We start from the raw sequence: 23117 nt of genomic DNA, 5'->3' as shown, positions 1-23117 counted from the left end.
CTCCACTGCTGGCTGCTCTGTGGGAACTACAACTGGGAGGCAGGACTCCTTTGAGCCCAGAGTGGAGTGGAGACACCATGTCCTGAAGCAAAAGCCCCCAGAGAGAGATTTGGCCCATCTGATTCTATGGGTAAGAGTCACATTTGGCTGTTGGTCACCTCTGAGTCTGCTCTGCCCATGCTCCCCAGCTGTTTTAACCTATTGGCCAAGTTCAGCCAGGTTGGCCAACAAGGAGGAGAAGCGGCCAAGATTTACAGTTCTCGCAGGTCTTTTGCTCTTCCAAAGACATTAGAGGTTCTTCAGAGGAATAGGATGAGAGTCTTTCCCTGGTGGTCTGAAGTCTCAGCCTATGCTGATAGCCCTCACCTAGAGTCAACGCCAAGACACTATTCATCTGCAAACCAGGTGTCCGTGGCTCTGCTGTCCAAGGAACTGACTACCCTCCTAGAGCTGCTGTGGGTCATTTCTTTGCAGAAGATTATGGTCAAGGACAAATGGCTTTCTTTGAGCTGTTTAATGGGGCTGTGCTAGAAGCAATAATCTGAGTTTTAAAATGCAAACGTCACGTACAACACCTCTGTTTAACTGCAGGGGCTCCTCCTCTGTGGACTTCTCATATGAGCCATCTGCAAGGGAAAAACATTGTCCTGTGAAATGCTGCAGGGTTGGATGAGGATTTGCTCCCTGGGGTCCAACTGACTAAAAGCAGCTCTCTTCAGGGTGCTGGCCCACCTGCAAGGTCTGGAAGGAGAAGAGCTTCGCATAGGCAATGCACATCACCCAAAGCAAGTGGGAGCCATACCCCAAAAACCCTTTTATCCCCACTGACTATTAACAAGATCTCAGCTCCAAGAAAGACGTGGCCTTGTAGCTTCTGAAGTCAGGCAGCATGAAAACACCCCCAGAAGTAGAGTATCAGGTGATGGGGATGATCTGGCATTAAAAAGAAATCCAAAGACATTTCTCACAGAGTCAATGACATGTCCCAGCTGCACCAAAGAAAACTGGGAGAGAGGAACACAAATTGCAGAAGGGGAGAGTTTGGAGGAGGCACCTAGAGGAGGTCATTCTGTGTCCACAGCCAGGAGACCACCATGGCCTTACAGCTCCATAAAATTTTCTCATATTAAAGAGTCATTTTGTTCTGTGACTTCACTGTCAGCAAGGTGTGAACCTGCCCACTCGCTCTTGAGTCTGTCTCATTTGGAGACACGAAGCTTGATTTTCTCCTAACCCTCTCAGCTGTGAGTCAGGGGATACAGCAGCAAATTCAAGTATTTCTCCCCCATGGAGGGCTGTGGGAGTAAAACTCAGTCATGCCGTACTGAGGGGGAAGGGGGAAAGTTCCCTGACTGGCCTGGAAACTTCCCTGGAGCAACAGACGCATGCACAATCTTTACGTGGTCCATACAACCATCTCCATCCTGGTGGGTGAGTGGTCTGAAGGACTTTGCCCTTCATGCAGGTCACATCTCTTGCATGATGCACCAGTGGCAGGGCAAAAAGCTCAGCTCTGGCCAGCGTGTGGGCTGCAGGGAGGCAGGACACAGCTAGGTGTGGGAGGGGAAGCACGCAAGGAAAAAACCGAACCCTCATCTTTTGTTTCCTGGTGCAACCAAGACATAGGCAAGTGTCCTGATTTACAGCAGAGGCTTTCAAAATCCTGCTGAAGTGGCTTCAAATGGCTCCCAGCCCTCGCTCAGGAGCAGCTCCTGGGCCCCTCCTTACCTTTGCAGACCTGGCAGCAGGAATCCGGCACAGTTAGGGGAGAGGAGCACAACAGCTCTGGGCATGTCACCAAGCCGCAGTAAATCTGGCCTTCCTAGGAGACAGCAATAAAACCAAAAACACTGTCAGCGTTATCAAGGTCTGGACAGGGGTGTATGTCACCCGTGTTAGGGTGTCAACACTTCAAATTGCAGATCTAGCATAAATCAAAAGCCCCCCAATAGTCCATCCTCAGATATCACCAATTATCTATCAACTGATGAAAGCTGAAAATCTGCCCCTGCCGCACACTCCATCCTGTGGGGTATAGCGTGGTGGGTGGTGTCTTCTCCTGGCATGGCTGGTTCACCAATTGTCAGTCATCATGCTCAGGAGTGGAGTGATCTTCCCCAAAAAGAAGGAGACAGTGCCCTGCTCTCAGCCACTGTTAGCGCTACCAGATCTGAAACAGCCACCACACACCTATAAACTCTGCTTGACACCCACCAATTCAAAGTGGCGCAAGAACCTGACGTCTCCCAGGACAAGGACCTGGAGGAAAGGTGGAAAGGGTAAGTGTGATGCTGAATCCAGGCCCAGGTCGAGGTCACAGCTCTGCCCTCCCTCTGTCTTGGGTTATTCAATAACACCAGAGCCAAGCACACAAAGACGTTGGGTCGAGAGCTGTGGATGGATGTTCAGGTCTACACCTTCTTCTACTGGCTTGGTGGTTAGTTTGGTAAGTATCATTGCTGCAGCGTTTAAGCTGAAAACCATGGGCCAAGGCCAGTCTTGACCTCAGTGCATCCCAGTCCCACGTCAGTCAATGGATTTGCACCCGTTTGCTGCAGGTCTAAGTTTTTCCTGCTTTGCAGAAGGGTAAAAAAGGATGTTCGGCAACCCACCAGCCAGACCTCAACAGCAAGTCCTCTTCTCCAAACAGCAGTTTCCTCTGGGACATACACAAGCTCTCAGTCAACTGAAGCCAAGAGGTTAACCAAAGATTTCCTCAGAAAACCAAACCACAGCAGCTTCTTCTACCATCAGTAAGCCAAACCGCTGTGCAGGGGACGTGAAGAGGAGGAAGAAAGTTTGGTAAATGAGAGGATCTGGTGGAGGCCACTGCAAACCAAACCCTGCTCTCCACTTCAGGGACCTCCACGGGGTCCAGACCTGCAGGGAGCAGGGTTTGGCCATGCAGCTTCTTCCTTCTTTCTCCTTCTGACCAGTAGCTCTCGGCAAAGACCTGCCTTGGGCGGGAAAGAGCAAATGTCATAAAAAGCAGGATTTATCCCGGAGGCACTGGTCTCGGGGCAGTTTTCAAAGAGGTTTAGACCAGCTGTTCACGCAGCTGTTCTAGCAGCTGACAACATCAGACACAGCCCGGCAAGACCCCGCCGCTGCAAAGCTCCTCAGCCATCCTTTTATTTTCCCCTTCGTATCCAAGGCATTATCCTGCCGAATAAACAGAGCTTGAGCGAGAGCCAGTGCCTCTGAGAGGGACACGAGGGTCGCAGGCTCCTGGGGATTGTGGTGGATGGGGTGGGAAAGCAGGGCCAGGTGGGCATGTAAAGTTGAATCCAAGGGCTTCTTCCCAGCGTTTGTCCCCAGCCTGGTGGGCTGGCATCCAGATGGGGTCCATAAGAGAGGAACCAGCCCCAAAAACTCTATAATTTCTATGTCTAAGCTACGCCTCTTGCCACCTAGCTCCAAGCCACCTAGCTCCAAGGCGGGCACAAGCACCAAAGGCTCAGAGCAACTATCCTGGCATCATGGACACTTTACTATCAAGCATCAGCTGATGGTAACCACCATGTGCGTGCTCATGGCATGAGAGAGGGAGGTGGTTTGGGGTCTCTCACCCCTTTTTCTTTTCTGGCCAAACTTAGTCCAATTATTTGCTGCAAGCAAAGGACAGATCAGTGGAGCCTGGTCCCATCTAAGGGCTCTGTATGATGCGTGGTGAAAGCCACGTCTGAAACCCTCTTCTTTTTTACAGCAGAGGCTGTAGCGGGTATGAGAAGTTCCCCACAGCATCCAAGTCCAGCATCGGCACTTTCAATCCCCCTTCCTTGCTCCCTCTCAAGGAGGAGGAGCTGCTCCATTTATCTCCCAACACTCAGCTCCTGGCACGCGTGGCTCTACGCTCCACACACCTTCCTCATCGCCGCTGGCCAGGCTGCCTCGCGTCTCCTGAGTAAAGCATCAGGACTGGGTTTTTGATGGGTTTTTGCAGGATCCCAGACTGCGGGAGAGGGCTGGGCAGAGCGGAGCCAAAGCCCTGTCTCAGGGCACTGACGGAGGCTCACGGATATGGAACGTCCCTCCAGTGCTGGCAATGGGTGGTGGATGGGCAGTCCATCCCGGGGGTGCATGTTGAGGACCACACAGCATCCTGGCCACTGTCACAGCCCTCAGGTAGGGCAACCAGGGCCATCAAGGAAGATGGGCATGCAATGGTCCTGCAAAGGTCATTGTAACTCAGCATGAAAGGCAAATGCTTCCTGAAAACGCTTTTCGTAGACAGCCTGGGAAGCACATGCACAGCCCTTCTCCAGGGCACAGCTCCACACACAACAGCCCAGAAGGTTCGTGAACACGCTGCAGGAGTTTCCAGACAAGAGTAGCTCCTGGTGCTCAAGCACATCTTGGCCCTGAGTTCAGCTTCCACTTAAATCCAGGCAAGGGGAATGAAGATCGCTAGGTGCCTGCCCATTGCCATCTCTGACTGCTAGGCTCCACTGCCCCTGGCTCTCTGCTGTCATCTCCTGGCTGTGTCGGAGCGTGAGATCCAGCCATGCAGGGCAGGAGCTGGCTGCTGGAGGCACTGTGAGACCCAGGCACCCACCAACGGTTGGGAGTCACCAAATCCTTTCTGGAGCTCAGCTCAATTTCACCAGGTCAACATGGGGCTCGATGTCCCAAGAACTTCTGAAGCCCAAGAGCTGGCATCCATGTTGCCTTGAAGGCACACTGAGCTCCCCCATCTTCCCCTGGCTACAAACCCCACCTGCTTTGCACCAAGCACATGGGTAAAAAGGCTCCCTGTCGTCCCCTCTGCCAACCATCTGCCATACGATGCCTCGGTGGGGCAGGTGGGATAGCTGGATGCTGTGGGGACAGCACTGGTCCCCAGCAGGCAAATGCTCAATGGGGACAAGGGCTGTCCCCCTGCCCACCCCAAGGAGCCCCAGAAGGGTCCATCCAGAACTGGCCTGTGGGATGTATGCTGAATAATCCACTCTTGGAGCAGCTTGTTCGTGCTGTTCCCACCAAGAGGAGATGCAGGCAAGTGTTTTGTGCTCTGACCCCAGGGCCCAGCGGACATTTGCAGCCCACCCTGCTCAGGGTCAAGGCCACATAACGCACCTGGGCAGAGGGGGAAGCACCCAGCTCTGTGGTGGTCTTTGGTCACTGGGTAGGGGAGGACCCATCACCATTTCAGAGGAAGCTCAATCTCCTGCACTGATAACCTGATCCTGATAATAAACCATTCCACCATGGGCTGGTACCACCCAATGGTCTTCATGAGGCTTTTGACCTGGTGGAACACTGTTGGGGTGCAGGAGCAGACCCCAAGTCCTCCCCACGTCCCGCGGGCTCGCAGGTAGCTTACGGAGCAGCTGCACTGCACACACTGGTTTGGCTGGCGGCTGGGAAAGAGCTCGTTGGTGGTGAACATCTCGCCTTGCTGGTAGGTCGTCCCGTTGTACTGGCAAGACTTGATGGGTGCCCGGAGGCCAGAAGGCGAATGTGGCTCTGGAAAAGAAGATGAGAAAGCAACTGGGATGAGAGTCAGCCCTTACTTGGCTCCGATGTAGCACAGATGCTCAGCAGATTCCCACCAGCCCAACCCAAAGGGACAAGGAGACCTTTACGCACCGCAGTTATCAGGAAGAAGTGGCCGGGGTATTGCATGGCCAAAAGCTTTTGGAGAATGAGGCTGCCCTGACTACACTGAGCTCAGCACAGAGTTGTGGAGTCTCCTTCTCTGAAGAGAGGAAACCTGCCTGGATGCATTCCTGTCCAAGCTACTCTGGGTGGCCCTACTTTGGCAGAGGGGTTGGACTACGAACGTTCCTTCCAACCCCTACCATTCTGTGATTCTGTGAAAACCTGGAATTCTGATCTCCCACAGTCTTGTCCCCTGCTGTGACAGAATGATGGCAAAGCTAGTCAAAAACCAACAGCAATTTGGGAAATTAGAACAAAAAAAAGAGAAAAAAACACTATTTTTAATTTTTAGCCAATTATCCATGGGAGAAGCCCTTTTTATCTGACTCCATCTGATGGTGAAAGGCATTACACCCAGAGGAGGGAAAAATTCAATAATTGTGTTTAAATTCCTCTAAATTATTCTTTTCCCTACATCCAACACATTTTGCTGGCAAACGATCTGAATAAAGTGCCAGCTTCTGCTTTGTCCCTGAACTGACATTTTGTCTGTCCCTACAAGGTTCTGTGGATGGGGGAGAGTTGGAGAAAGTGGTCTGGTAGAGACACTTGTCCGTCAAAGTGACATTTTGGGGGGGAAAAAAGCAACGTGAACAGCCTGAGCTGCCATTGCTGCCATGACCCTTGAGCAGGGCCAGACCCAGCATTGCTGCGCTGCTCCAAGTGTGAACATTCAAGTGACTGCACTTGAGGTATGCCCTGCAGGACATGGCAACCTTGTCACCTCCTCCCCATGGGATGTCTACCTACCGAGACACCGTGGGCAGCACTGCTGGGGGTCCGTGACGGGACTGGCACACTGCAGAGCCGGGCACTGGATCCGGTAGCACCTGATGTTGGTGTTCTGGGGAGAAACAGAGAAAGATGGTTCGTTCAACTATATGTTCACCCCTGCATGAGGAGGAAGGTGTTGGATGACGGCCACATTATCACAACAGACTGTGCTTGTGTAGCTCACCTAGACAAGGACGTCTCCATCCCTGGCTCAAACCCAGCCAGCTCATGGTCTCATCTCTCATCATCAAAGATCACTTGTGGTCCCACAGCAGGCCTGAGCCACTTCCACCCACAACCCATCAACACTGCCGAGACAGCTCCCTCACAAGGTCAACCCAACAACCCCAGGGGGACATGGGGCTTTGTCAAAAGGAAAGAGATTAATCCAATGTCCCTATGGGACTGGAAAGGGCTTCTCTGGTCAAATTAGACACCAAAACTTAAAAGCTGCCAAAGCAATGCCCCAGGGCAGCAGCAACCCCACCACCTCCCGTGGAACCTCACAGGGGACGTGCCTCAGAGCAGCTGCAGCGGATGCAGTACATCAGCCCCTGTGGCTCCAGATAGGGGTGCCAGCTCTCGCCAGGGCTGTACTTCTTGCCATTGAAGTCGCAGAACATATCGGGCCCTGAAAGTCAACCAGGAGAAGCTATGTGAGAGAAAGGAACGGTCCTTGGGAGAGCTTTCCTCCCTCCATGATAAGAAGAGCAAGGCCAGGTTGGATGGGGCTTTGAGCAACCTGGTCTAGTGGAAGGTGTCCCTGACCATTGCACGGGGATTGGGACTAGGTGATCTTCAAGGTCACTTCTAACTCTAACCATTCTATGATTCTATGACAGCTTGGTGTCTTCATGCTTTCTCCCATGAGCAGATGATGGCCATATCCCATCCACCAAACCCCAGAATGAATACATTCCCCAAAAGCCATTTTTTTGCCGTGATTTGTTATATTTTTAGCCTGGGACCCATCTGACCAGCTGGCAATTCCTCTGTGCAAGCTGGACTCCCTTTGCAGGCAAGGAACAGAATGGGTGGGTTTGAGCCATAAATTAGAGCGCTCTCTCTAAAATATGTCAGTAGAAATGCTCATTTGATGATGGACAGGTGATTTCAGGGTGATGTTATGGGACTGAATTTTCCCCAGAAGGGCTGTGACTGGTGGGGGGGGACAGGAGAGCCTGAATTTAGGAGACGTTTTCACTGTTACCCAGAAATAGAAGAGGAAAAAAAGATATTTTGGGATAGAAACACATTCCAAAGGAAAACCTTTTACTCCCCCTAAGAGCTTCAGCTCATTCTGTCCAGGACCCCTGGACAAGCGCCATCAGCACACAGGCAGCGGAGCATCAGCCCTGAGGAGCAGGACAGTGCTGCCTTGCCCCATCCCACCAGGCTCAGTCCCTCGGCTTTACCAAGCTTGAGATGGCACTGGTCTGTCTGGAATGGGTTGAACCATGCTCTTCATTCATGGGCGTGTCCACGGGGACAGCAAGTCCACCTCATCCACTTTTTGCCCCCAAAAGCACAAAGCCATGTATTTTTCTACTCCTTCCTGATCCTATCATCCTGAGAAGAGCCAGTTTCCAGCCATGCTCCTGAACTGGAAGTGTCTGTCCCAGAAACGATCTAACCCTGCCTACGCTGGCATGGGTTTAACCTTGCCGTGGCACAGGGAGATGGATGAGATGGTGCCCAGCACAACTGGTGAAGGAGATCCCCTTTGGAGATCTCCCCTCTCCCTGGATTTTAGCAGGTCTCTATCAACCCCTTCCATCTCCAAGCCCTTGATTACACACCAACCCTTTGGCAGGACAAGGCCAGCCTGCAGCAGGACCTGTGGGACAAACTGTGGCCATAATCACCACCAACAACCAAAGGGTTTTGGCCAGAAAGCCCAGATCAATCATCCTTAATGTTCGCATCAAAAAGCATTGCAGGACCAAGCTTCGAGCCCAGTTGGACCTGCAAGAACCTGGACCCTGTAACTCCCTCCACAGCCCAGTGGCTGCTCCTGCTCTCCCATGGTGTGTCCTCAGTCCCCGAAAAGCCAGAGGGACGCATCGGGGCTTAAGCTCTTTCATGAAGAAGCACATGCCTGCCCGCGTGTGTTATTAGTGGTTTCAGTGCTTACAGCCCTGCTAAAAACTGAAGGTGATTTAAAAGGTTATGTCATCGAGGGGATTTGAGGTAGTTTGGGTGATTACGTTGCACGAAGGCAGCAGAGACATTTACGCTCCCTGAAGCATTTATGGGTCTTTTAAAGCCTTGTGGTGCCCTGGGGATGTGGGGAGCGGGCAGAAGGCTGTTTTCCAAGGCATGGTGCCCAGCTCTCACCACCTGCTGCATGGTTGGGCAAGCTAGCATGTGCTGACCCCGCTACATGGCTGGAAGGAATCCTCGATGAATAGCAGAGGGTCCCCAAAATCAGCTTGGTGGTGCTCACCACCCCAATGATGCTAAAAGTCATCCCATGCTCCACTCTGTCACCTGGGGCAAAGCAGTGGTCTTGAGATCCATGCCAGCGTTGTCCCACCTTGCCAAAGCTGAAGATGCCACCTTCTTCATGTGTTTCTCCCACCAACCAGGCAAAAACCATATGAATACAACATGGTGGGCTGACATCCCTCCTCCAGCTTCTGACCGTCCTCAGGATGAACCCAAGTGATGCTCTACCACGGCTGGTCCCCATGGCCATCAGGAAGGGCAGCCCTACCTGAGGACCCCTAAGGGTCTATGATGATCCTTATGGGTCCCTTCCAACTCAAGCCACACAGGTCTGCCAGCAGCCATGAGCTCCTCATTGAGTTCATGTCTTCAAGCACATGATTCTACAAGTTGTACCTTCAAAGGAGGTGGTCACCAGCTGCCCAGACCACCTAGTCCAAGCACAGTGGTGTGGGGCCAGTGTTGTGTCTGTAGAGGTGGAGATTTGCAGTGACTTTGGGGTGGATGCTGTCACAGGGACAGGCATTTTCCTTCCTTTTCCCTACTCCGGTCTTTACATTGTCCCCATATCTTGCTCCAAACCTCTCGACAAGTCAGCAAACCCTGGCCATGCACAACACAAGCTTACAGCAAACCACACAAGAATGGGAAGCACGTGGCTGGAAACTGCAGAAACCCAGAAGAAAGGGGAAAAAATCCACGAAACTAAAAAAAAAAAAAAAAAAAAAATCATCATTTTGCAAAAGGGTGAGAAAATGACTTCATTTTTCCCTGCTTGCAGCATCTTCATGAATTACGCTGAGGGTGAAGAAATCGAGTTGCCTTCATGTGACGCGGCCCCGCTCAGCTCGCAGGCTTCCATGCCAGTTGGCTGCTTCGTTCAAACATTTAATCACAAGTCGAGCCCTGGTTTGGGTCCAGCCCTCGAAAGCAGCCTGATTCATGTCTGCAAAGGGCCCGCTGGTAAAATTAAAGCCGACTGGCAGCGCTGGGCAGCAGCAGACACTTGTCCGCATCGCAGTAGCACTATGCCGCGTATTTGGCAAGAGGCGCCAGCATGTTTGGTTAAAAGCAAGCTGGGGATGGGTGGAAGGAGGAGGCTTAAAAGCTGAAGGCTCTGGATCATTTTTTCCCATGCCAGGCTAATAATTTCATTTTCAGAGGTCAAACTTTGGATATCTTCCCAATTCACTCGGACTGAAAAACCATTTGTGGCAGTAAATTGCTCCCGTGCCGTTCAGTCTCCTTATTTATTGCGTCTTCGGCAACAGCATGCTCACAAAAGTCACGTTGTTTTACTTTTCATTTTCCAGAGAGGGCTCCTGAGCTGTGGAGCATTTTCAAGGCTGCAGTACCAAAAATCCAGATGAAGCCATCACCTTGTTTTCCTTCCCGAGGACCACGCCACCCCTGGGTAGGAGAAGACAGGGGGCCAGCCTGGTCCATGCCACCTCGGAGACACAACCACAGCTTGCTGATTGCAAGTCAGAGGCTCTACGCTTGTTGGTGGCCCTACGGGACCTGGAAGCAGGAGCAGAGGTGGGAAGGGGCAAACAGCTCTCATTGCAAACACCTCCAAGAACAGGTCCCATCTAACAGGTCCCACCTAACCAGTTTCTTCTCAAATACAAGAAGCCCCCAATACAAGACCCTGCTCTTCAGAGTATCGTTACGGGTTGTATGAACCAGGAAAACCAACTGAAAACCATGGAAATGATTTCTCTGCCACCCAGCAGCAAGTCCTGTGCCTAGAGGGAGGGTGGGAGATGCTGCAAAGAGCAACTCCTCCATGCAGGAACTGCTCCGCCTTTCCCACCACAAATGGTTCTGCTTGGGGACATCATGGAGGAGGAAGGTTTCTCCCTTCCTCCCCATCCAACAGACAGTGTTTTCTTGGGTGAAGACCACCTGGTTACAACCAAATCATTGAATACCCCAGGCCAGGGTCTGGGGCCTGTGGCCCGGCCCAGCTCATGTTCATACCCACCTGCTGGAACTGCCCTGGCCCAGCTGTCCCCAGGCATTTGCCAAAGCCCAAGTTGGCATCGGCCAACACCACGCTGGGGACTGCACCTGCAGCGAGAGTCTGGACACCCCCAGTCAACACTCAAGGCTGTGCCCAAGCCCTGGTTTACTTTGATTATCATTAATTGTCATTAATTATCATTAATTGCATCCTGGACAGCAAGGAGGGTATGTAATATGACGTGGAAAGTAAGAGGGGGAGGACAAGGCAAGAGAGAAGAATAAAGTTACAAAGAAAAGGGTGTTTTTTGTCCATAACAGGGACAAGAAGCAGTCAACCTGAGGTAAAGCCTGGAAGATTTAAGACAGGTATTGAGGGAAGGTTTCCAGCTACCAGGAGATTTAAACCCCAGAAGAGGCAATCACAAAGTCTCTGAGCCACTCCATGAACCCCTTGGAGCAGCATCTTCATGAAATGGTCTAGAGACATCAATCCAGGGTCACAAACTGAATGGCATGGAGAAACCCCTCCTGCACTGCCTTTTGTGACCGCTGACACCCTCTCACACCATGAGAATGGCCTCAATGCCTCTTTGGGATGTATCTCAACAGCTTCATACACCAACCACCACGGCACCCTGCATCTTCGTGACCTGCTCTAAATCCAGTGAAAGACCATGAAACAAGGGGAGATGGGCAAAATCCCATGGTCTCCTTGCTGAACCATCAAACTGACTGATGTTGATCAGACCACCCCCAGACATCTGGCCTCAGATGCAGACAAGTCCACTCAGGCCAGCATGTCCATGAGACCTTTTCCCTTGAAGCTCTCCCAGCTGCTGACACAGCCCGTTTGAGCCGGTTCCTTCCACCCCTCCACATTCACAGTGGACAAGGATGTCCCCATGGGTTTCCCAACACAGTGTGACTCCTCCCACGCCCTGGGCACTTTGACCTTGGCTGAACCAGGGGCCAAAAACAGGTCAGATGTTCTCCTGCATCAATCCCGAGCATGGTAGCAGGAACCGCAGTGAGCTATCAAACCCGCAAGCGTGGTGGCTACCAAAATGCCACGTTCTGCTGCCAAATCCTCCTTTGGCTCAGGTTGAACCATGCTCACTTCACCTTCCTCTGGGTATAGGGACTGATGCTCAAGAAAGTCAAGCCATAGACACACCTGTGCCTGCAAGATCCTGCCCCTATGTCCCCAACTCCCACATCGGGGTTTCCCATACCTGAGCAGAGCAACCTGATGGGTCATGGGAAGTTTAAAGATGCTTTTACCTCACTGCTCCATCAGCCCAGGGATTCTCACACCCGTTACCCAGTCGGGTCTCCACACACGTGGGATCACCATGCATCAATCCTTACATTCACTGGAGATCCTCCATGCTACAGGACACTGAGGAATCCCCAGAGGCGATTCCCTGCTGCACGTAAAGCCTTGACCCATGGCTAGAGAGGGGCTAATGCGCCCACAAGACCCCAGAGCATGGAAAATGAAGGTAATAACCTCTCCCAATTTGCTCTCCCACTGCAGAAAGCTTCCACCAGCCCTGTGCCTCAGTTTCCCTAGCAGGGACTTTCACTCCAAACCGGCTCCGACAAGGATGCTTCCGAAATATCCCGCAGGTCTCACCCTGCTTCTCCCTCCTTTCATCTCATGGGGTGGGGGGTTTCCTCCACCTCTGCATCCCCAGAGGGTCTCCCCATAGCTCTCCCCCAAGCAGGGCACGTCTGAGCCAGGCTCCCGACCCCGACAGCTTTGTCGGAGGTCAGGCACCTGCCAGCCATCCCTGCGCCGGGCGTGCGGGGGTGTGTTTATGCAAACCATTTTGCGAGTTTTAAGAGCCGCCATAAATAAAGTGTAAAAACCACTGTCTGGTACACAAAGTCCAGGCGCTCCTGTGACAGCCCTGTATTTATGAAGGGCTTAAAATGCAACTTAGCTGCAAAGGGACTGGTTAAAACACACTGGGCCCTTGACATGTGGCATCCTAATGACTCTGCTCACGTCCAGATCGCTTCCCACGCGCTCGCCTCGCTCAGTCCTGGGCTGGGATTTTCTTCTCAGGATTTTGGGAGCCTGGAAAACTCTGCAGCTTTGCAAATGCAGCCTCACAAAGCATCGCTGAACTCCCCAGGGTGGAGGAGCTGAGTGAAGTCCCGCACCCAGAGCATCTGCAGGGGTTCTGCGAGCAGCAGACAGGGCCCCATTTCCCTCCTCTCCTTCCCCCATTTCCCTCCTCTCCTTCCCAAGGGGATGCTCAGTTGTCTAAAGCAGGGCATGCAACCCTCACCCCTCCCTTACCCTAGCCACCAGCAGGATTTGCTTTTCATCCGCATCGTTCCTATCTTGGACCAGTCAGTCCCTTGTCATGCTGAATCCGAACTCGTAGGACAGAAGGATCCCACAAACTCCCTTTTCTCCAAGAATAACATTAAAAAGAAATGAAACGGCAACTTCCAAGCTCCTGGGGAAAACCACTGCCCCACGCTCTCCAGAGATGCTGGTGTTTAAATGCCTCCAGCCAAAACATCATTGCATTTAGCTATTGCCGCTGAATTACTCATAGTGGCCGGGCTGCAGCACATTCGGCCCAGTAACCTGTGCCTCTGTTATTTTTTCAGCTGAGAGTATAAATCCCCTAAAATAGCCTGTTTCTGTGGGCAAATTCTTCTTTTCTGACTGGCCTTCAAGCCCGAGCTTTCTGCTTCTCACCTATTTTTAGCCACGACACTGTAGGTCTCTTGGCTGATGAGCCTGCTCGTAACTAATTTATTCCTGTCTTCATTCTCCTGGAGCGCTCGGCCCTGAGCAAACTTCAAGGCAGTGAGCTGCAGAGGTGGACAGCGGAGAAAAGTCCACGATTTGATGAGGACCTTGTCAACAAGACCCTCCTGCCCTCGACCATGGGGCATCTGGAGCCCCAGCCAAGTCCCCTGCACTGCACCGCAGGATGTGCCCAGCGGCAGAGCCAAAGCGATGCAGAGCTGGGGGTGATCCCGGATCTCCCTTCTCCGATCCTGTCCCTGTCCTGCGGTGTCCAGCCCTTTATCACCATTATAAATCCCACAAACAGACCCCAGCGCTTCCTCCCAAAGCAGACAAACCCCTACTATCCCCATTCATCCTGGCTTATGCCCAATTTAGGGGCTCTGCTACCATCAGCAGGTGCCTCCGAAGAGCAAACACCTCACCTAGCATCTGTGTCACCTTCTGGAGATGTCTCCATCCTCCTCCTAACGTGGGTACCACAGTTAACGCAGCCCTGGCAGAGGCAAGGAATCAGATCCACATCCCTCGCACAAGAAATAGATGCTGCGGTCTGAGATCGGTGGCTTTCCATGAGCCCAGGGAAGGAAAAGCAGCCAAACTCACCCAGGTTTTGCTCTCCAAGGCTCTGCACAGCCCCATCGAGCCGCCTGCCTTCCCCCCCACCAAGCACAACCCACCACCAGGACAAGCAATCCAGCGCTCACATTTTGGGTCGGCACTCCAAGAGGACGATTATTTGCTGAGTGCCTAATGCACTGCTGGCAGCGGGCAAGTCATAAATCATCCTAATGCAGTCACCGACAGACTCTACTGGGATTTCGGGAGATTAAAGGAAAGAATAAGTGTAGGGACACAACAGGTCCTGCTCTGGTTTGCTCGGTGTTCAGGTAGCTTTGTGATGCTGTAGGGGTGCCCTGCGCCCGTTGGTGAGGTCCCAGTGCCTTGCCCAAGCCAAATCCACCTCCCGGTCCCAGTTAACACCTCCGGCACCCTGCAAGCTGCTAAACAGCCCCGGCCAAGTCCTTCAAGTCCTTCTGTACAAGGAAGTGTTGAACCTCCCTTCCCTTCCCCATCCCAAAGCTTATCTTCCCAGTCAGCCAGCTGGGAGCAGGGGTAAGGAGAGAACAAGGGATGGACATGGAGATGGACAAGGGATGGACACGGAGAAAAGCCCCCAACTTTGGTTTGAAGGGGTCATTTCCCACAACTGCCCGCGTCCCCATCCACCCTCAGAGGGGAGATGCACCCATGCAGCGTGGGATCAATGGTTGGACTCGATGATCTGAAAGGTCCCTCCCAACCTAGGCAATTCTATGATTCTATCTGTGCAGGGGAAGGGCTGCAATTCAACCTCCTGCCCTCTGTGATTTCTAGCCCACAGGAGGGGGGGTCCCAGACCTTCAGCACGTCCCTGCCAGCCCATGAAACCCCACAGCCCCCTCACCATCATGCAGCAGTGTGCTCGGCGCTGTACATCCCCACAAAGCAGCCGGGGACAGCAGTGGGTGGAGGGGGACACAGTACAGGATGGGGGACCCAGCTTGCTGCATGCCCTGGGACGTCCTGGCCATGGAGAATGGGCACCTGCCACAGCGAGGAGTCTCCCCGTGATCCTAGCCATGCCCGCAAAGCCCCTTCTGCAACTTCCTGGGGACCCTGGTGATGGGGAAACTGAGGCACAGAGGGAACCAGCCCAGCCGGGAGGGGAGTGGGGGCGACTTACGAGCCCGGGCTCGGCTCTCAGAGGCGAAGAGGAGCAGCAGACACCGGAGGAGGAAGGCGAGGGGACCCGCGCCGGGAAGCATCGCAGCCCGGCGATCGGCGCCCGGGGGCTTCGATCCCGGTGCCCGGCGGTGTCTTGGTCCCAGTGCCGGGGGGCTGCCGCTGCCAGATGTCCCGCTGCTGGTCCCGGTGCCCGGCGGTGCCGCGATCTCGTTCCCGGTGTCGGGTTCCTCGGGGCGGAGGCCGGTACCCGGGGGTGTCGGTTCCCGGGGATGCCGGTGCCGGGAGTGCCGCGGTGCCGATGCCCGGGGATGCCGGTGTCGGGGGTGCCGAGACGCCGGTGCCCGGGGGTGTCGCGGTGCTGGTGCCCGGCGGTGGCGGTGCCGAGGGTACCGAGATGTCGGTGCCCGGGGGTGCCGGTACCGGGGGTGCCGCGGTGCCGGTGCCCGGCGGGGCTCGTCTCGCTCCGATCAAAGGCGCCTCCTTTAGGGAGAGCCGAGGAGTTTGTTTGTTGGTATTAAAGGCGGAGATGGGGAGGGCGGGGGGGGGCGAAGGGAGGCGGGGGGGAGTTGTGTGAGATCCGCAGGGTGGTTGTTTTTTTTTTAATTATTATTATTTTCCCACTTTTTTGCGGGGGGGTGTTTTAGGAAATTCCTCGGCGGCGGGAGGGCGGAGGGAGAGCGGGCGGGCGGGGAGCGGGTGCGGGAGCCGCAGGTTTAACCCCTGCCTCCCTGCAGCCTGGCCGGGGCTCCGCGGGGAGGCTCGGGGGCGGGGGGGCCGGGGGGGTTGGGACGGGACTGGAAGGACCTGCAGGGCTGGCCCCCCTCCTGGGGAGCTACGGGGTGACACTAATGGGATATATCACCCCACACACACAAGGCTGCACCCCTTCTCCCGGTTAAACCCCACCTGGCTCTGGGATGCTTGAGTCCCGTCCCCCCGCCCAGGGAGAGGTTTAAGCCCCCACGCGGGGGTTGAGCCCACGCAGATGCATCTACCCCAGCCCCGAGCATCCCACCGCAGAAATCCAGGTTGCAGCCTCCCCTCCCAGTGCTCTGCTCCATCACCGAGGTCCCCCAGTGCCCTGACTCCCTTCCCAGTAAATCCCAGTGCCATGGATGGGCTCCTTCCTTCCCGGGACAGAGGGGTGCAGCAATCCCCCCTGTACCCACAGGACGTAGGGACAGAGGTTTCAGCGAGACAAAGCGGTCGATCTCGCTCTCCCCGCCAGCTGCTTTACATTCCTCCAGCTGCATAAAGCCATCTTAAATGACCAGCGTAGCCCCTGCCTGCAGGAAACCCCCCCTGTCCCCAAGCCACGATCCCAACAGCGATCATACCTCGACTGCCCTTCGTCTCTGCAGCACGGAGCTGCTGGGCAGGAAACGCCGTCGGTTGGAAAGCCACCGGTCACGCAATCAACCCCTGGAGAAGCCACCTCGCCTCCACACACATTGCTCCTGTTCCTGCTGCTCCCCAAATTCTGCATGAAGTGGTCCAGCTCTGGCTGCCAGCCCTGCTCTGCTTGTCTGTGGGGCTCAGCTTTCTGCTCTCCAGGACCCTCACGGAGAAGTTCGGCAGCATGGGATCCTCCCCGAGCAGCCATGTCCACTCAGCAGCACTGCTTCTCACCACCAAAATAATCCAGGGCCACCAGCCCACCATGGAAATGGGTTCCTGCAGCCTCCTTAGGCCCCCAAGGCCAGATTTTGCGTAGTTTTTTACCCATTTCTGCTCTACCTTCACAACTCATACTTCCAGGGGTGCTTAGAGCAAGACACTTTAGTAGCACAAGAAATACCTTAACGCAGCGCTGAACACCTTCTTGCCCACGTTCCCCCATCGGGCAGGCTTGAACAGAGGTCCCAGACCTTGCAGGAGCCCTGGGCTTCTCCTTCACAAACGGCTTCGTCTCTACACCATGGGGTCTCCTTCAGCTTCCTCACACAGCTGGCCAAGGAGAGACTGTCATCACCTGCGATCCCTCGGCACCAGGTGACCAGAGATCTCCTCTATCAGCTAAGTTATGATTTATTTTGCTCCATTAATTCAAGCTTGGGATTGGGTTTTCCAGAGTGTGAGATCATTGTGCCCGACGCCAAACCACTTGAGAGTGGCACCAAGCCACCAGTCTGCCAACGGCTCCAAGGTGGCCCAAACCCCCTAATACTGGTCACACGAGCCACGTACCTCATTTGACTCGGAGAAGAAAACAGTCAAGGGGAATTTCTGCAACAAAAACTCTTCTTTCCATCCATCTCTTCTTTCCATCTGGCTCTAGCCCTGCCCCAGGAGCCAGACACATCCCCCTGTACCACACCGCATCTGCAGGTGCCTGTTCCCAGAGCTGGATATGAAAGAGGGAAATCTTTGTAAGAAGAAACCTGTTTTTATAACAGTTGTAATCATCATCTTTGTTATTGTCTCTTTAAGCTGCTGAGCACAAGAAGTCAAGGCGCATTTCTGCACCTGCATGAGCTGAACTCATTTTCTGGGAAGAAGGTGTCAATCACCGAACCACGGGCAGCAAATGCAAACGAGTCCTCAGCCCACCTTGACTCTCCCATACGGGAATATCTGTGACCCTCAAAGAGCCCAGCCCTGTGTGCAAAGCAGGACAGAGAGCTGGGTCATCTGCAGGGATCGTCACAGGTTGACTTGTTTACGAGCTCTAAAAATAATTTTACCGCTCGGTGACCTCCCCTGCGAATTGTGAGTATGGTTCTGCTGAAGGACCAAGTCGCTACGGGGAAACATAGGAGCCCGGAACCCAGGACTGCTCTGCACCCCATCTGGCACCCACCACCTACAGAAAGCACAAGCATTGCCATTGCTGCTGCAGTTCAGGGCTACCCAGGGCAATCCTGATGTGACCACACACCTTCAAGTCAAACTATAAAGCTGGTTTTTAGAGAAGGCAGCACAGGAGAGACACGGAGCTGTTGGAGCGGGGCCAGAGGAGGCCCCGGAGATGCTGGGAGGGCTGGAGCCCCTCTGCTGGGAGGACAGGCTGAGAGAGTTGGGGGGGTTCAGCCTGGAGAAGAGAAGGCTCCGCAGAGACCTTGGAGCCCCTTCCAGTCCCTCAAGGGGCTCCAGGAAAGCTGGGGAGGGACTCTGGATGAGGGAGGGGAGCCATGGGATGAGGGGGAAGGGTTTTCCACTGCCAGAGGGGAGACTGAGCTGAGATCTCGGGCAGAAATTCTTGGCTGTGAGGGTGGTGAGCCCCTGGCCCAGGTTGTGGGAGATGCCCCATCCCTGGAGGTGTTCAAGGTCAGGTTGGACAGGGGTTTGAGCAACCTGGTCTAGTTGAAGATGTCCCTGCCCATGGCAGGGGGTTGGACTAGATGGCCTTTAAAGGTCCCTTCCAACCCAAACTATTCTGTGATTCTATGATTTTATGAACATGCCTCGTGAATTACAGCATCGTGTGTCAGAGCAACCCAAAGGCTGGGATGGTCCACGCTGCCCACTCCTCTGAGCGATGGGTCAGCACCTCTGCAGCCTCCACGTAGGTCTGGGATGGGGATGTCCCATGGTGTGGTTGGAAAACCCGCATTTTTCCCCCATCTTACTGTCCCCGCTGCATTATCTGCATGCTGACAGCTCCGTGCAGGGCAGATCCATACCGGCCACGTTCAACTCACCCAATGGTTCCAACTTCTCACCATCTAACCCAGTTTCCCTTGTTTCACTGCTTCACTCATTTCCACCTCCCTGCAAATTTTGCTAGCAATGCCCCTCTATTTTCTTCTCATGCCTCGATAAAGATATTAAAGGGGTTTGCGTAAACAGCAGGCTCCTTCCAGCTCCCACCAGGAACAGCCGGTACCTCCTCTCCCAGCTCTTCCCTTGCACAGGGCAGACTTGAAAAGCCCATTTGTAGCGTAAGTCTGTGGGCAGGTTATGAAAGTGCTTAGAAAAATGGGGACGCGAAGCCCAAGTCAATGAAGTTATTTTACGTCTCTGCTGCAACAGCAACAGCTGAATTCAGGACTGTAGATCCTGGCCCCGCATCAGGGCTAAAACGTATGGGAAAGTTCAGCCATGTCCTAAGCACAGACCCAGGAAATAAAGGCCAGCCTTGTCAGGAGCAAGGTGCTGTGTTACATCTCTCTTGCGTCTCATAAAGAATACATTCATCCTTTGGCAAAAACGAGGCTCTTTATCTTCATCTGCGAAGGAATCCGTCTGACAGTTCGATTCTGCCAACATCAATCCATCTGCGATCATGAATCAGGCTCCAAAAACCATGGGATTGGCTTGGAAATAATAAAACTTGGGTCCTTTTTATTTGCCTTCTGGTTCCTGTGCCTTTAGGTCAAACTCGCTTCATGTTTTCAAGAAGATGAGACGATTCCTTTTTTTTTTTCTTTTTTTTTTTTCGAATGAAAACCGAGATTCTCCTACAAACTACTGAATAAACAGCGTGGGCTCCAATAACATCCCCCGCCACGCAAGCCTCGTGGCAGGATCGTGAGCTGGCCAGACTGCAGGCTGGAGGAGCTGGCTGCACACCACCGTACCTTTCCCTGGAAGTTTGCAGCCCAGCATCCCCGGTGTTTGATCCGGCGCGCGTCTCCAACGCACATGCGAGGGCTGCCAGCTGCAGGCGACGGAGCTGGAAACCTGCAGGACCATGAACCGTTGCGAGCCGGACTAAAGAAATCCGCCTGCAGGAACGAGCCCTGCTCTGGGGACAGAGGAGCTGCTGCCTCACTTGACCGCAGGCTGCAAAAACACGCAGCCTGATGTGGTTCCTTCTGCTCAAGTGTGAAGGCTTGAGCCCGTCCTGGGGAACGCAGGAGTAAATCCTGATTACCAGTAATCCCACAGTGAAAAGCACGGTCCCCGTTCAAGCCCCGCAGCCCGCCCACCCCACCAACCTTCAGCCAGCAACAAAATCCAAGCTGGTACCAACCTCCTCTATCAAGCGGGGAAAATCACCTCCCATGAGCGGATTCTGCTCTTTTTTATTTTTAATCACAGGCTGTGGCATGAGACCCTGAGAAAAACCATCACAGCCTCGTGGGAACTGTGGGCAGTGGGAGGACAGATGCGCTGGCACACGAATTCGGGGTCACCCAAAGCAGAGGTGAGATTCCTGCTGCAACTCCATAGTCTTCCTCCAACCCCGTTGATGACCAGCGACCACATCCTTTATTTTTGGAATGCATTCAAGGAGGAGTTGATGCATCCCACATCGTCATGGTAGAGGTCCCAGGCTGGAGTCAGGGAAGATGGAGGTGGAGATGGAGCCCTCCCATCCCAGTAAGATGGACGTGAAATGGGATGACGCCTCTCCGCCATACTCCACCGGGTATGGCTAAATCGAGCAAAATCCAAATTTTCTTCATACCACAACTACATAAAACTCCTCTCCTATACCTGGAGCCTCGTGGGCTTCCTCTCCTCGTCTGCAGATTTGAAAGATGGTTCATGGCATTTCTGCAGGGAGACACAAGCTGATGGTACCTCCCCAGCCCCCAGCTCCAGCCCAGCCTCCCAAGAGCGCAAGAGTTGTATCTTCAGAGCCCTCAAGAGCAGAAGACATGCCACCAACACTGGCAGCCCAGCCTGAGCCTTGCTGCAGAGTTCAAACCACCCCAGCTGCACAGCCCCAACTGATCCCCTCCATCTGCTTTCCCACATCACCTCGTTTCGGTGGGGTTTATCCCTCCTGTTGCCCTCCTCAAGGAGGAGTCTTGTCACTTTTGTCACTTCTATGTCGCGCTGCTTTTGTACACTCTCTGCAGAAGGATATTGTCCTGCTTGGAGAGTATCAGCCACAAGCGGGATACCCTGGAAATGCTTCCTATCAGCCCTTTTCCTATTTGTCTCTCTTTTTGGCCTTTCCAGCAGGCAGCAGCTATGAATTCTCCTTCATATCCAAAAGCAGCCACCACAGAGAAGTCAGTCCCCTCCACCTCTCAAAGCCTTGAGCCCATGCATGGGTTGGGCAGGAGTGTAAGTCTCCTGCTCCTGGCCCACCCTGCTGTAGCCCTCCTCCCTGCAGATACAGAAGCCACCAGGAGGTAGAGGTGGACATTTGGGTAATTAAGGCTGATGGCCTGGGTGCCTCCATTCCCCGTTGGTCCCTCAGGGCAACATGCAGAGATAGACAGCTGGAGGGGTAAAATATCTCTTTCCAAGCTGCAGAGTTAATCTTGCTGTGAAACCACAGGAGAGGAGCTACCTCCTTCCCACGACTGATGGTGTAATCCTTGAACTTCTCCCTGGGCTCATTGCAGCTGGGCTCCTGCGCCTCCTCGACCCAGGGCCTGGCTTTGGTGCAGTAATGGCAGCAGATGTGCCTCCAAGCTAGAAGTCGACACTGAATGTCTCCTGGAGCTGCAAGGAGACACCTTGCCTGCAAGCAATCAGCACCTCCTTGGGACACAGCAGCTCGGGGAAGCTGCCTCCGGCTGCAGATCTAATACAGACATCACCTTACACAGCATACGGTTTTCTGCTCCCATCCTGATGAGTGATGAACGCTGGCGAGAGCTCCTCCTGAAGGTCTCTTGAAGGCAACTGTGTTCAGGGGATGTTCAAGGAGAGCATTCACAGTGGAGCAGTCCTGGAGATAGCTCTGCCTAATGGACCATGCATGAAACTCAGCCTCACACAGCAGCTTTATCTCATCTCATACCACACCTCAAGCAACAAAGACTGTCTATAGAGGACATCACCCTACCTCTCCTGACTCATGCTCAGGGGAAAAGGAGGAGCAACCTTTGCATCTGTCACCCTACAGCGATGGATCTCACGACCTGCAGGACTCGTGCTGGAGGCAACATAATTTGTCACAGCACCTTGAACACAAAGTGTGTTCCCAAAAGCTTTGCAGAGTTGCAACAGGATCTGGTCAAACCCTGCGAGAGCACGTGCCAGCTCTGGGTTGCCAGCATCTGAGAACGTCTTTTCCTCATGCAAACAGCCATAACTACCACAGGCAAGTGGTTGTTTTTGCATGAATCTGAGTGCTGGAGGACTTTCAAGAGCCCTGAAGCTGCAGCTTCGGGGGTTTAAGGCAGTCAATGACTGATGAGGCTTAAAAAGATTATTTATAAATGGAAACAAGTAGTCCAACCTGGAATGGGAAATCCAGTCATTTTTTTAACATCTAAGCATGTCACCAAGCACAAGACCAACACATAGTAAATAGTCTATACAATCAGGGCAAATCAGCAATACAGAGAGGACAGTGAGTAAAATATTCTCCTCCAGGAATGGAGATCAGCAACCATGTAAGAGCGAGGGGTGATGAGAGGCTGGGCAAAGCAAGAGGGAAGGACAGAGAGGAAAAATGGGGGAGCACAGTGCCATGGGCCTGTCCATATCTCCTGTCTCTGCTGTGACACATACCCACCTGCACCCCGTGGCACGTGTCTGGCCAGTGACAGCATCATCACTGGGAGGGCCACAAAGAGAAACGGCGGTGGCAAAACCCTGCCGGCTCCTCGGGAGAGGTGAGAAGTGGAGAAACATTCCCCGGCAGCCTGGGCAAGGCAGAGGTTTTGGCTTGGGGTGGCGGGATGCGAGGCTGGAGCTTTGCACGGGCTTAGGATACCCTCTGCAGGCCAGTCCTGAGCTCCACATGCCCCGAATCATAGAATCACAGAATGGTTTGGGGTGGGAAGGGACCTTCAAAGATCACATAGTCCAACCTCCCTGCCCTGGGCAGGGACACCTCCTACCAGACCAGGTTGCTCCAAGCCCCGTCCAACCTGGCCTTGAACACCTCCAGGGATGGGGCAGCCACAGCTTC

At 53.7% G+C, this 23117-nt stretch overlaps 1 protein-coding gene across 1 annotated transcript in view; it reads right to left on the bottom strand.

Moving 5' to 3' along the window:
- CHRDL2 (chordin like 2) overlaps positions 1-15819 on the bottom strand; it is a 28460-nt gene extending 12641 nt beyond the window's left edge. The window contains exons 1-6 of the mRNA XM_054218538.1: positions 15351-15819; positions 6954-7066; positions 6412-6505; positions 5324-5466; positions 1729-1822; positions 571-626 (exon numbers count right to left, since the gene is read on the bottom strand). Of these exons, the coding sequence (XP_054074513.1) occupies positions 571-626; positions 1729-1822; positions 5324-5466; positions 6412-6505; positions 6954-7066; positions 15351-15432 (582 nt within the window). The 5' untranslated portion in view covers positions 15433-15819. The remainder of the gene's footprint in view (positions 1-570; positions 627-1728; positions 1823-5323; positions 5467-6411; positions 6506-6953; positions 7067-15350) is intronic.
- Between the last annotated feature and the right edge of the window lie 7298 nt (positions 15820-23117).

Source organism: Rissa tridactyla, chromosome 1, assembly GCF_028500815.1.
Source record: "Rissa tridactyla isolate bRisTri1 chromosome 1, bRisTri1.patW.cur.20221130, whole genome shotgun sequence".
NCBI lineage: Eukaryota > Metazoa > Chordata > Aves > Charadriiformes > Laridae > Rissa > Rissa tridactyla.
The sequence above is the reverse complement of the archived record's forward strand: the minus strand, read 5'-3'. Positions and strand labels throughout refer to the sequence as shown.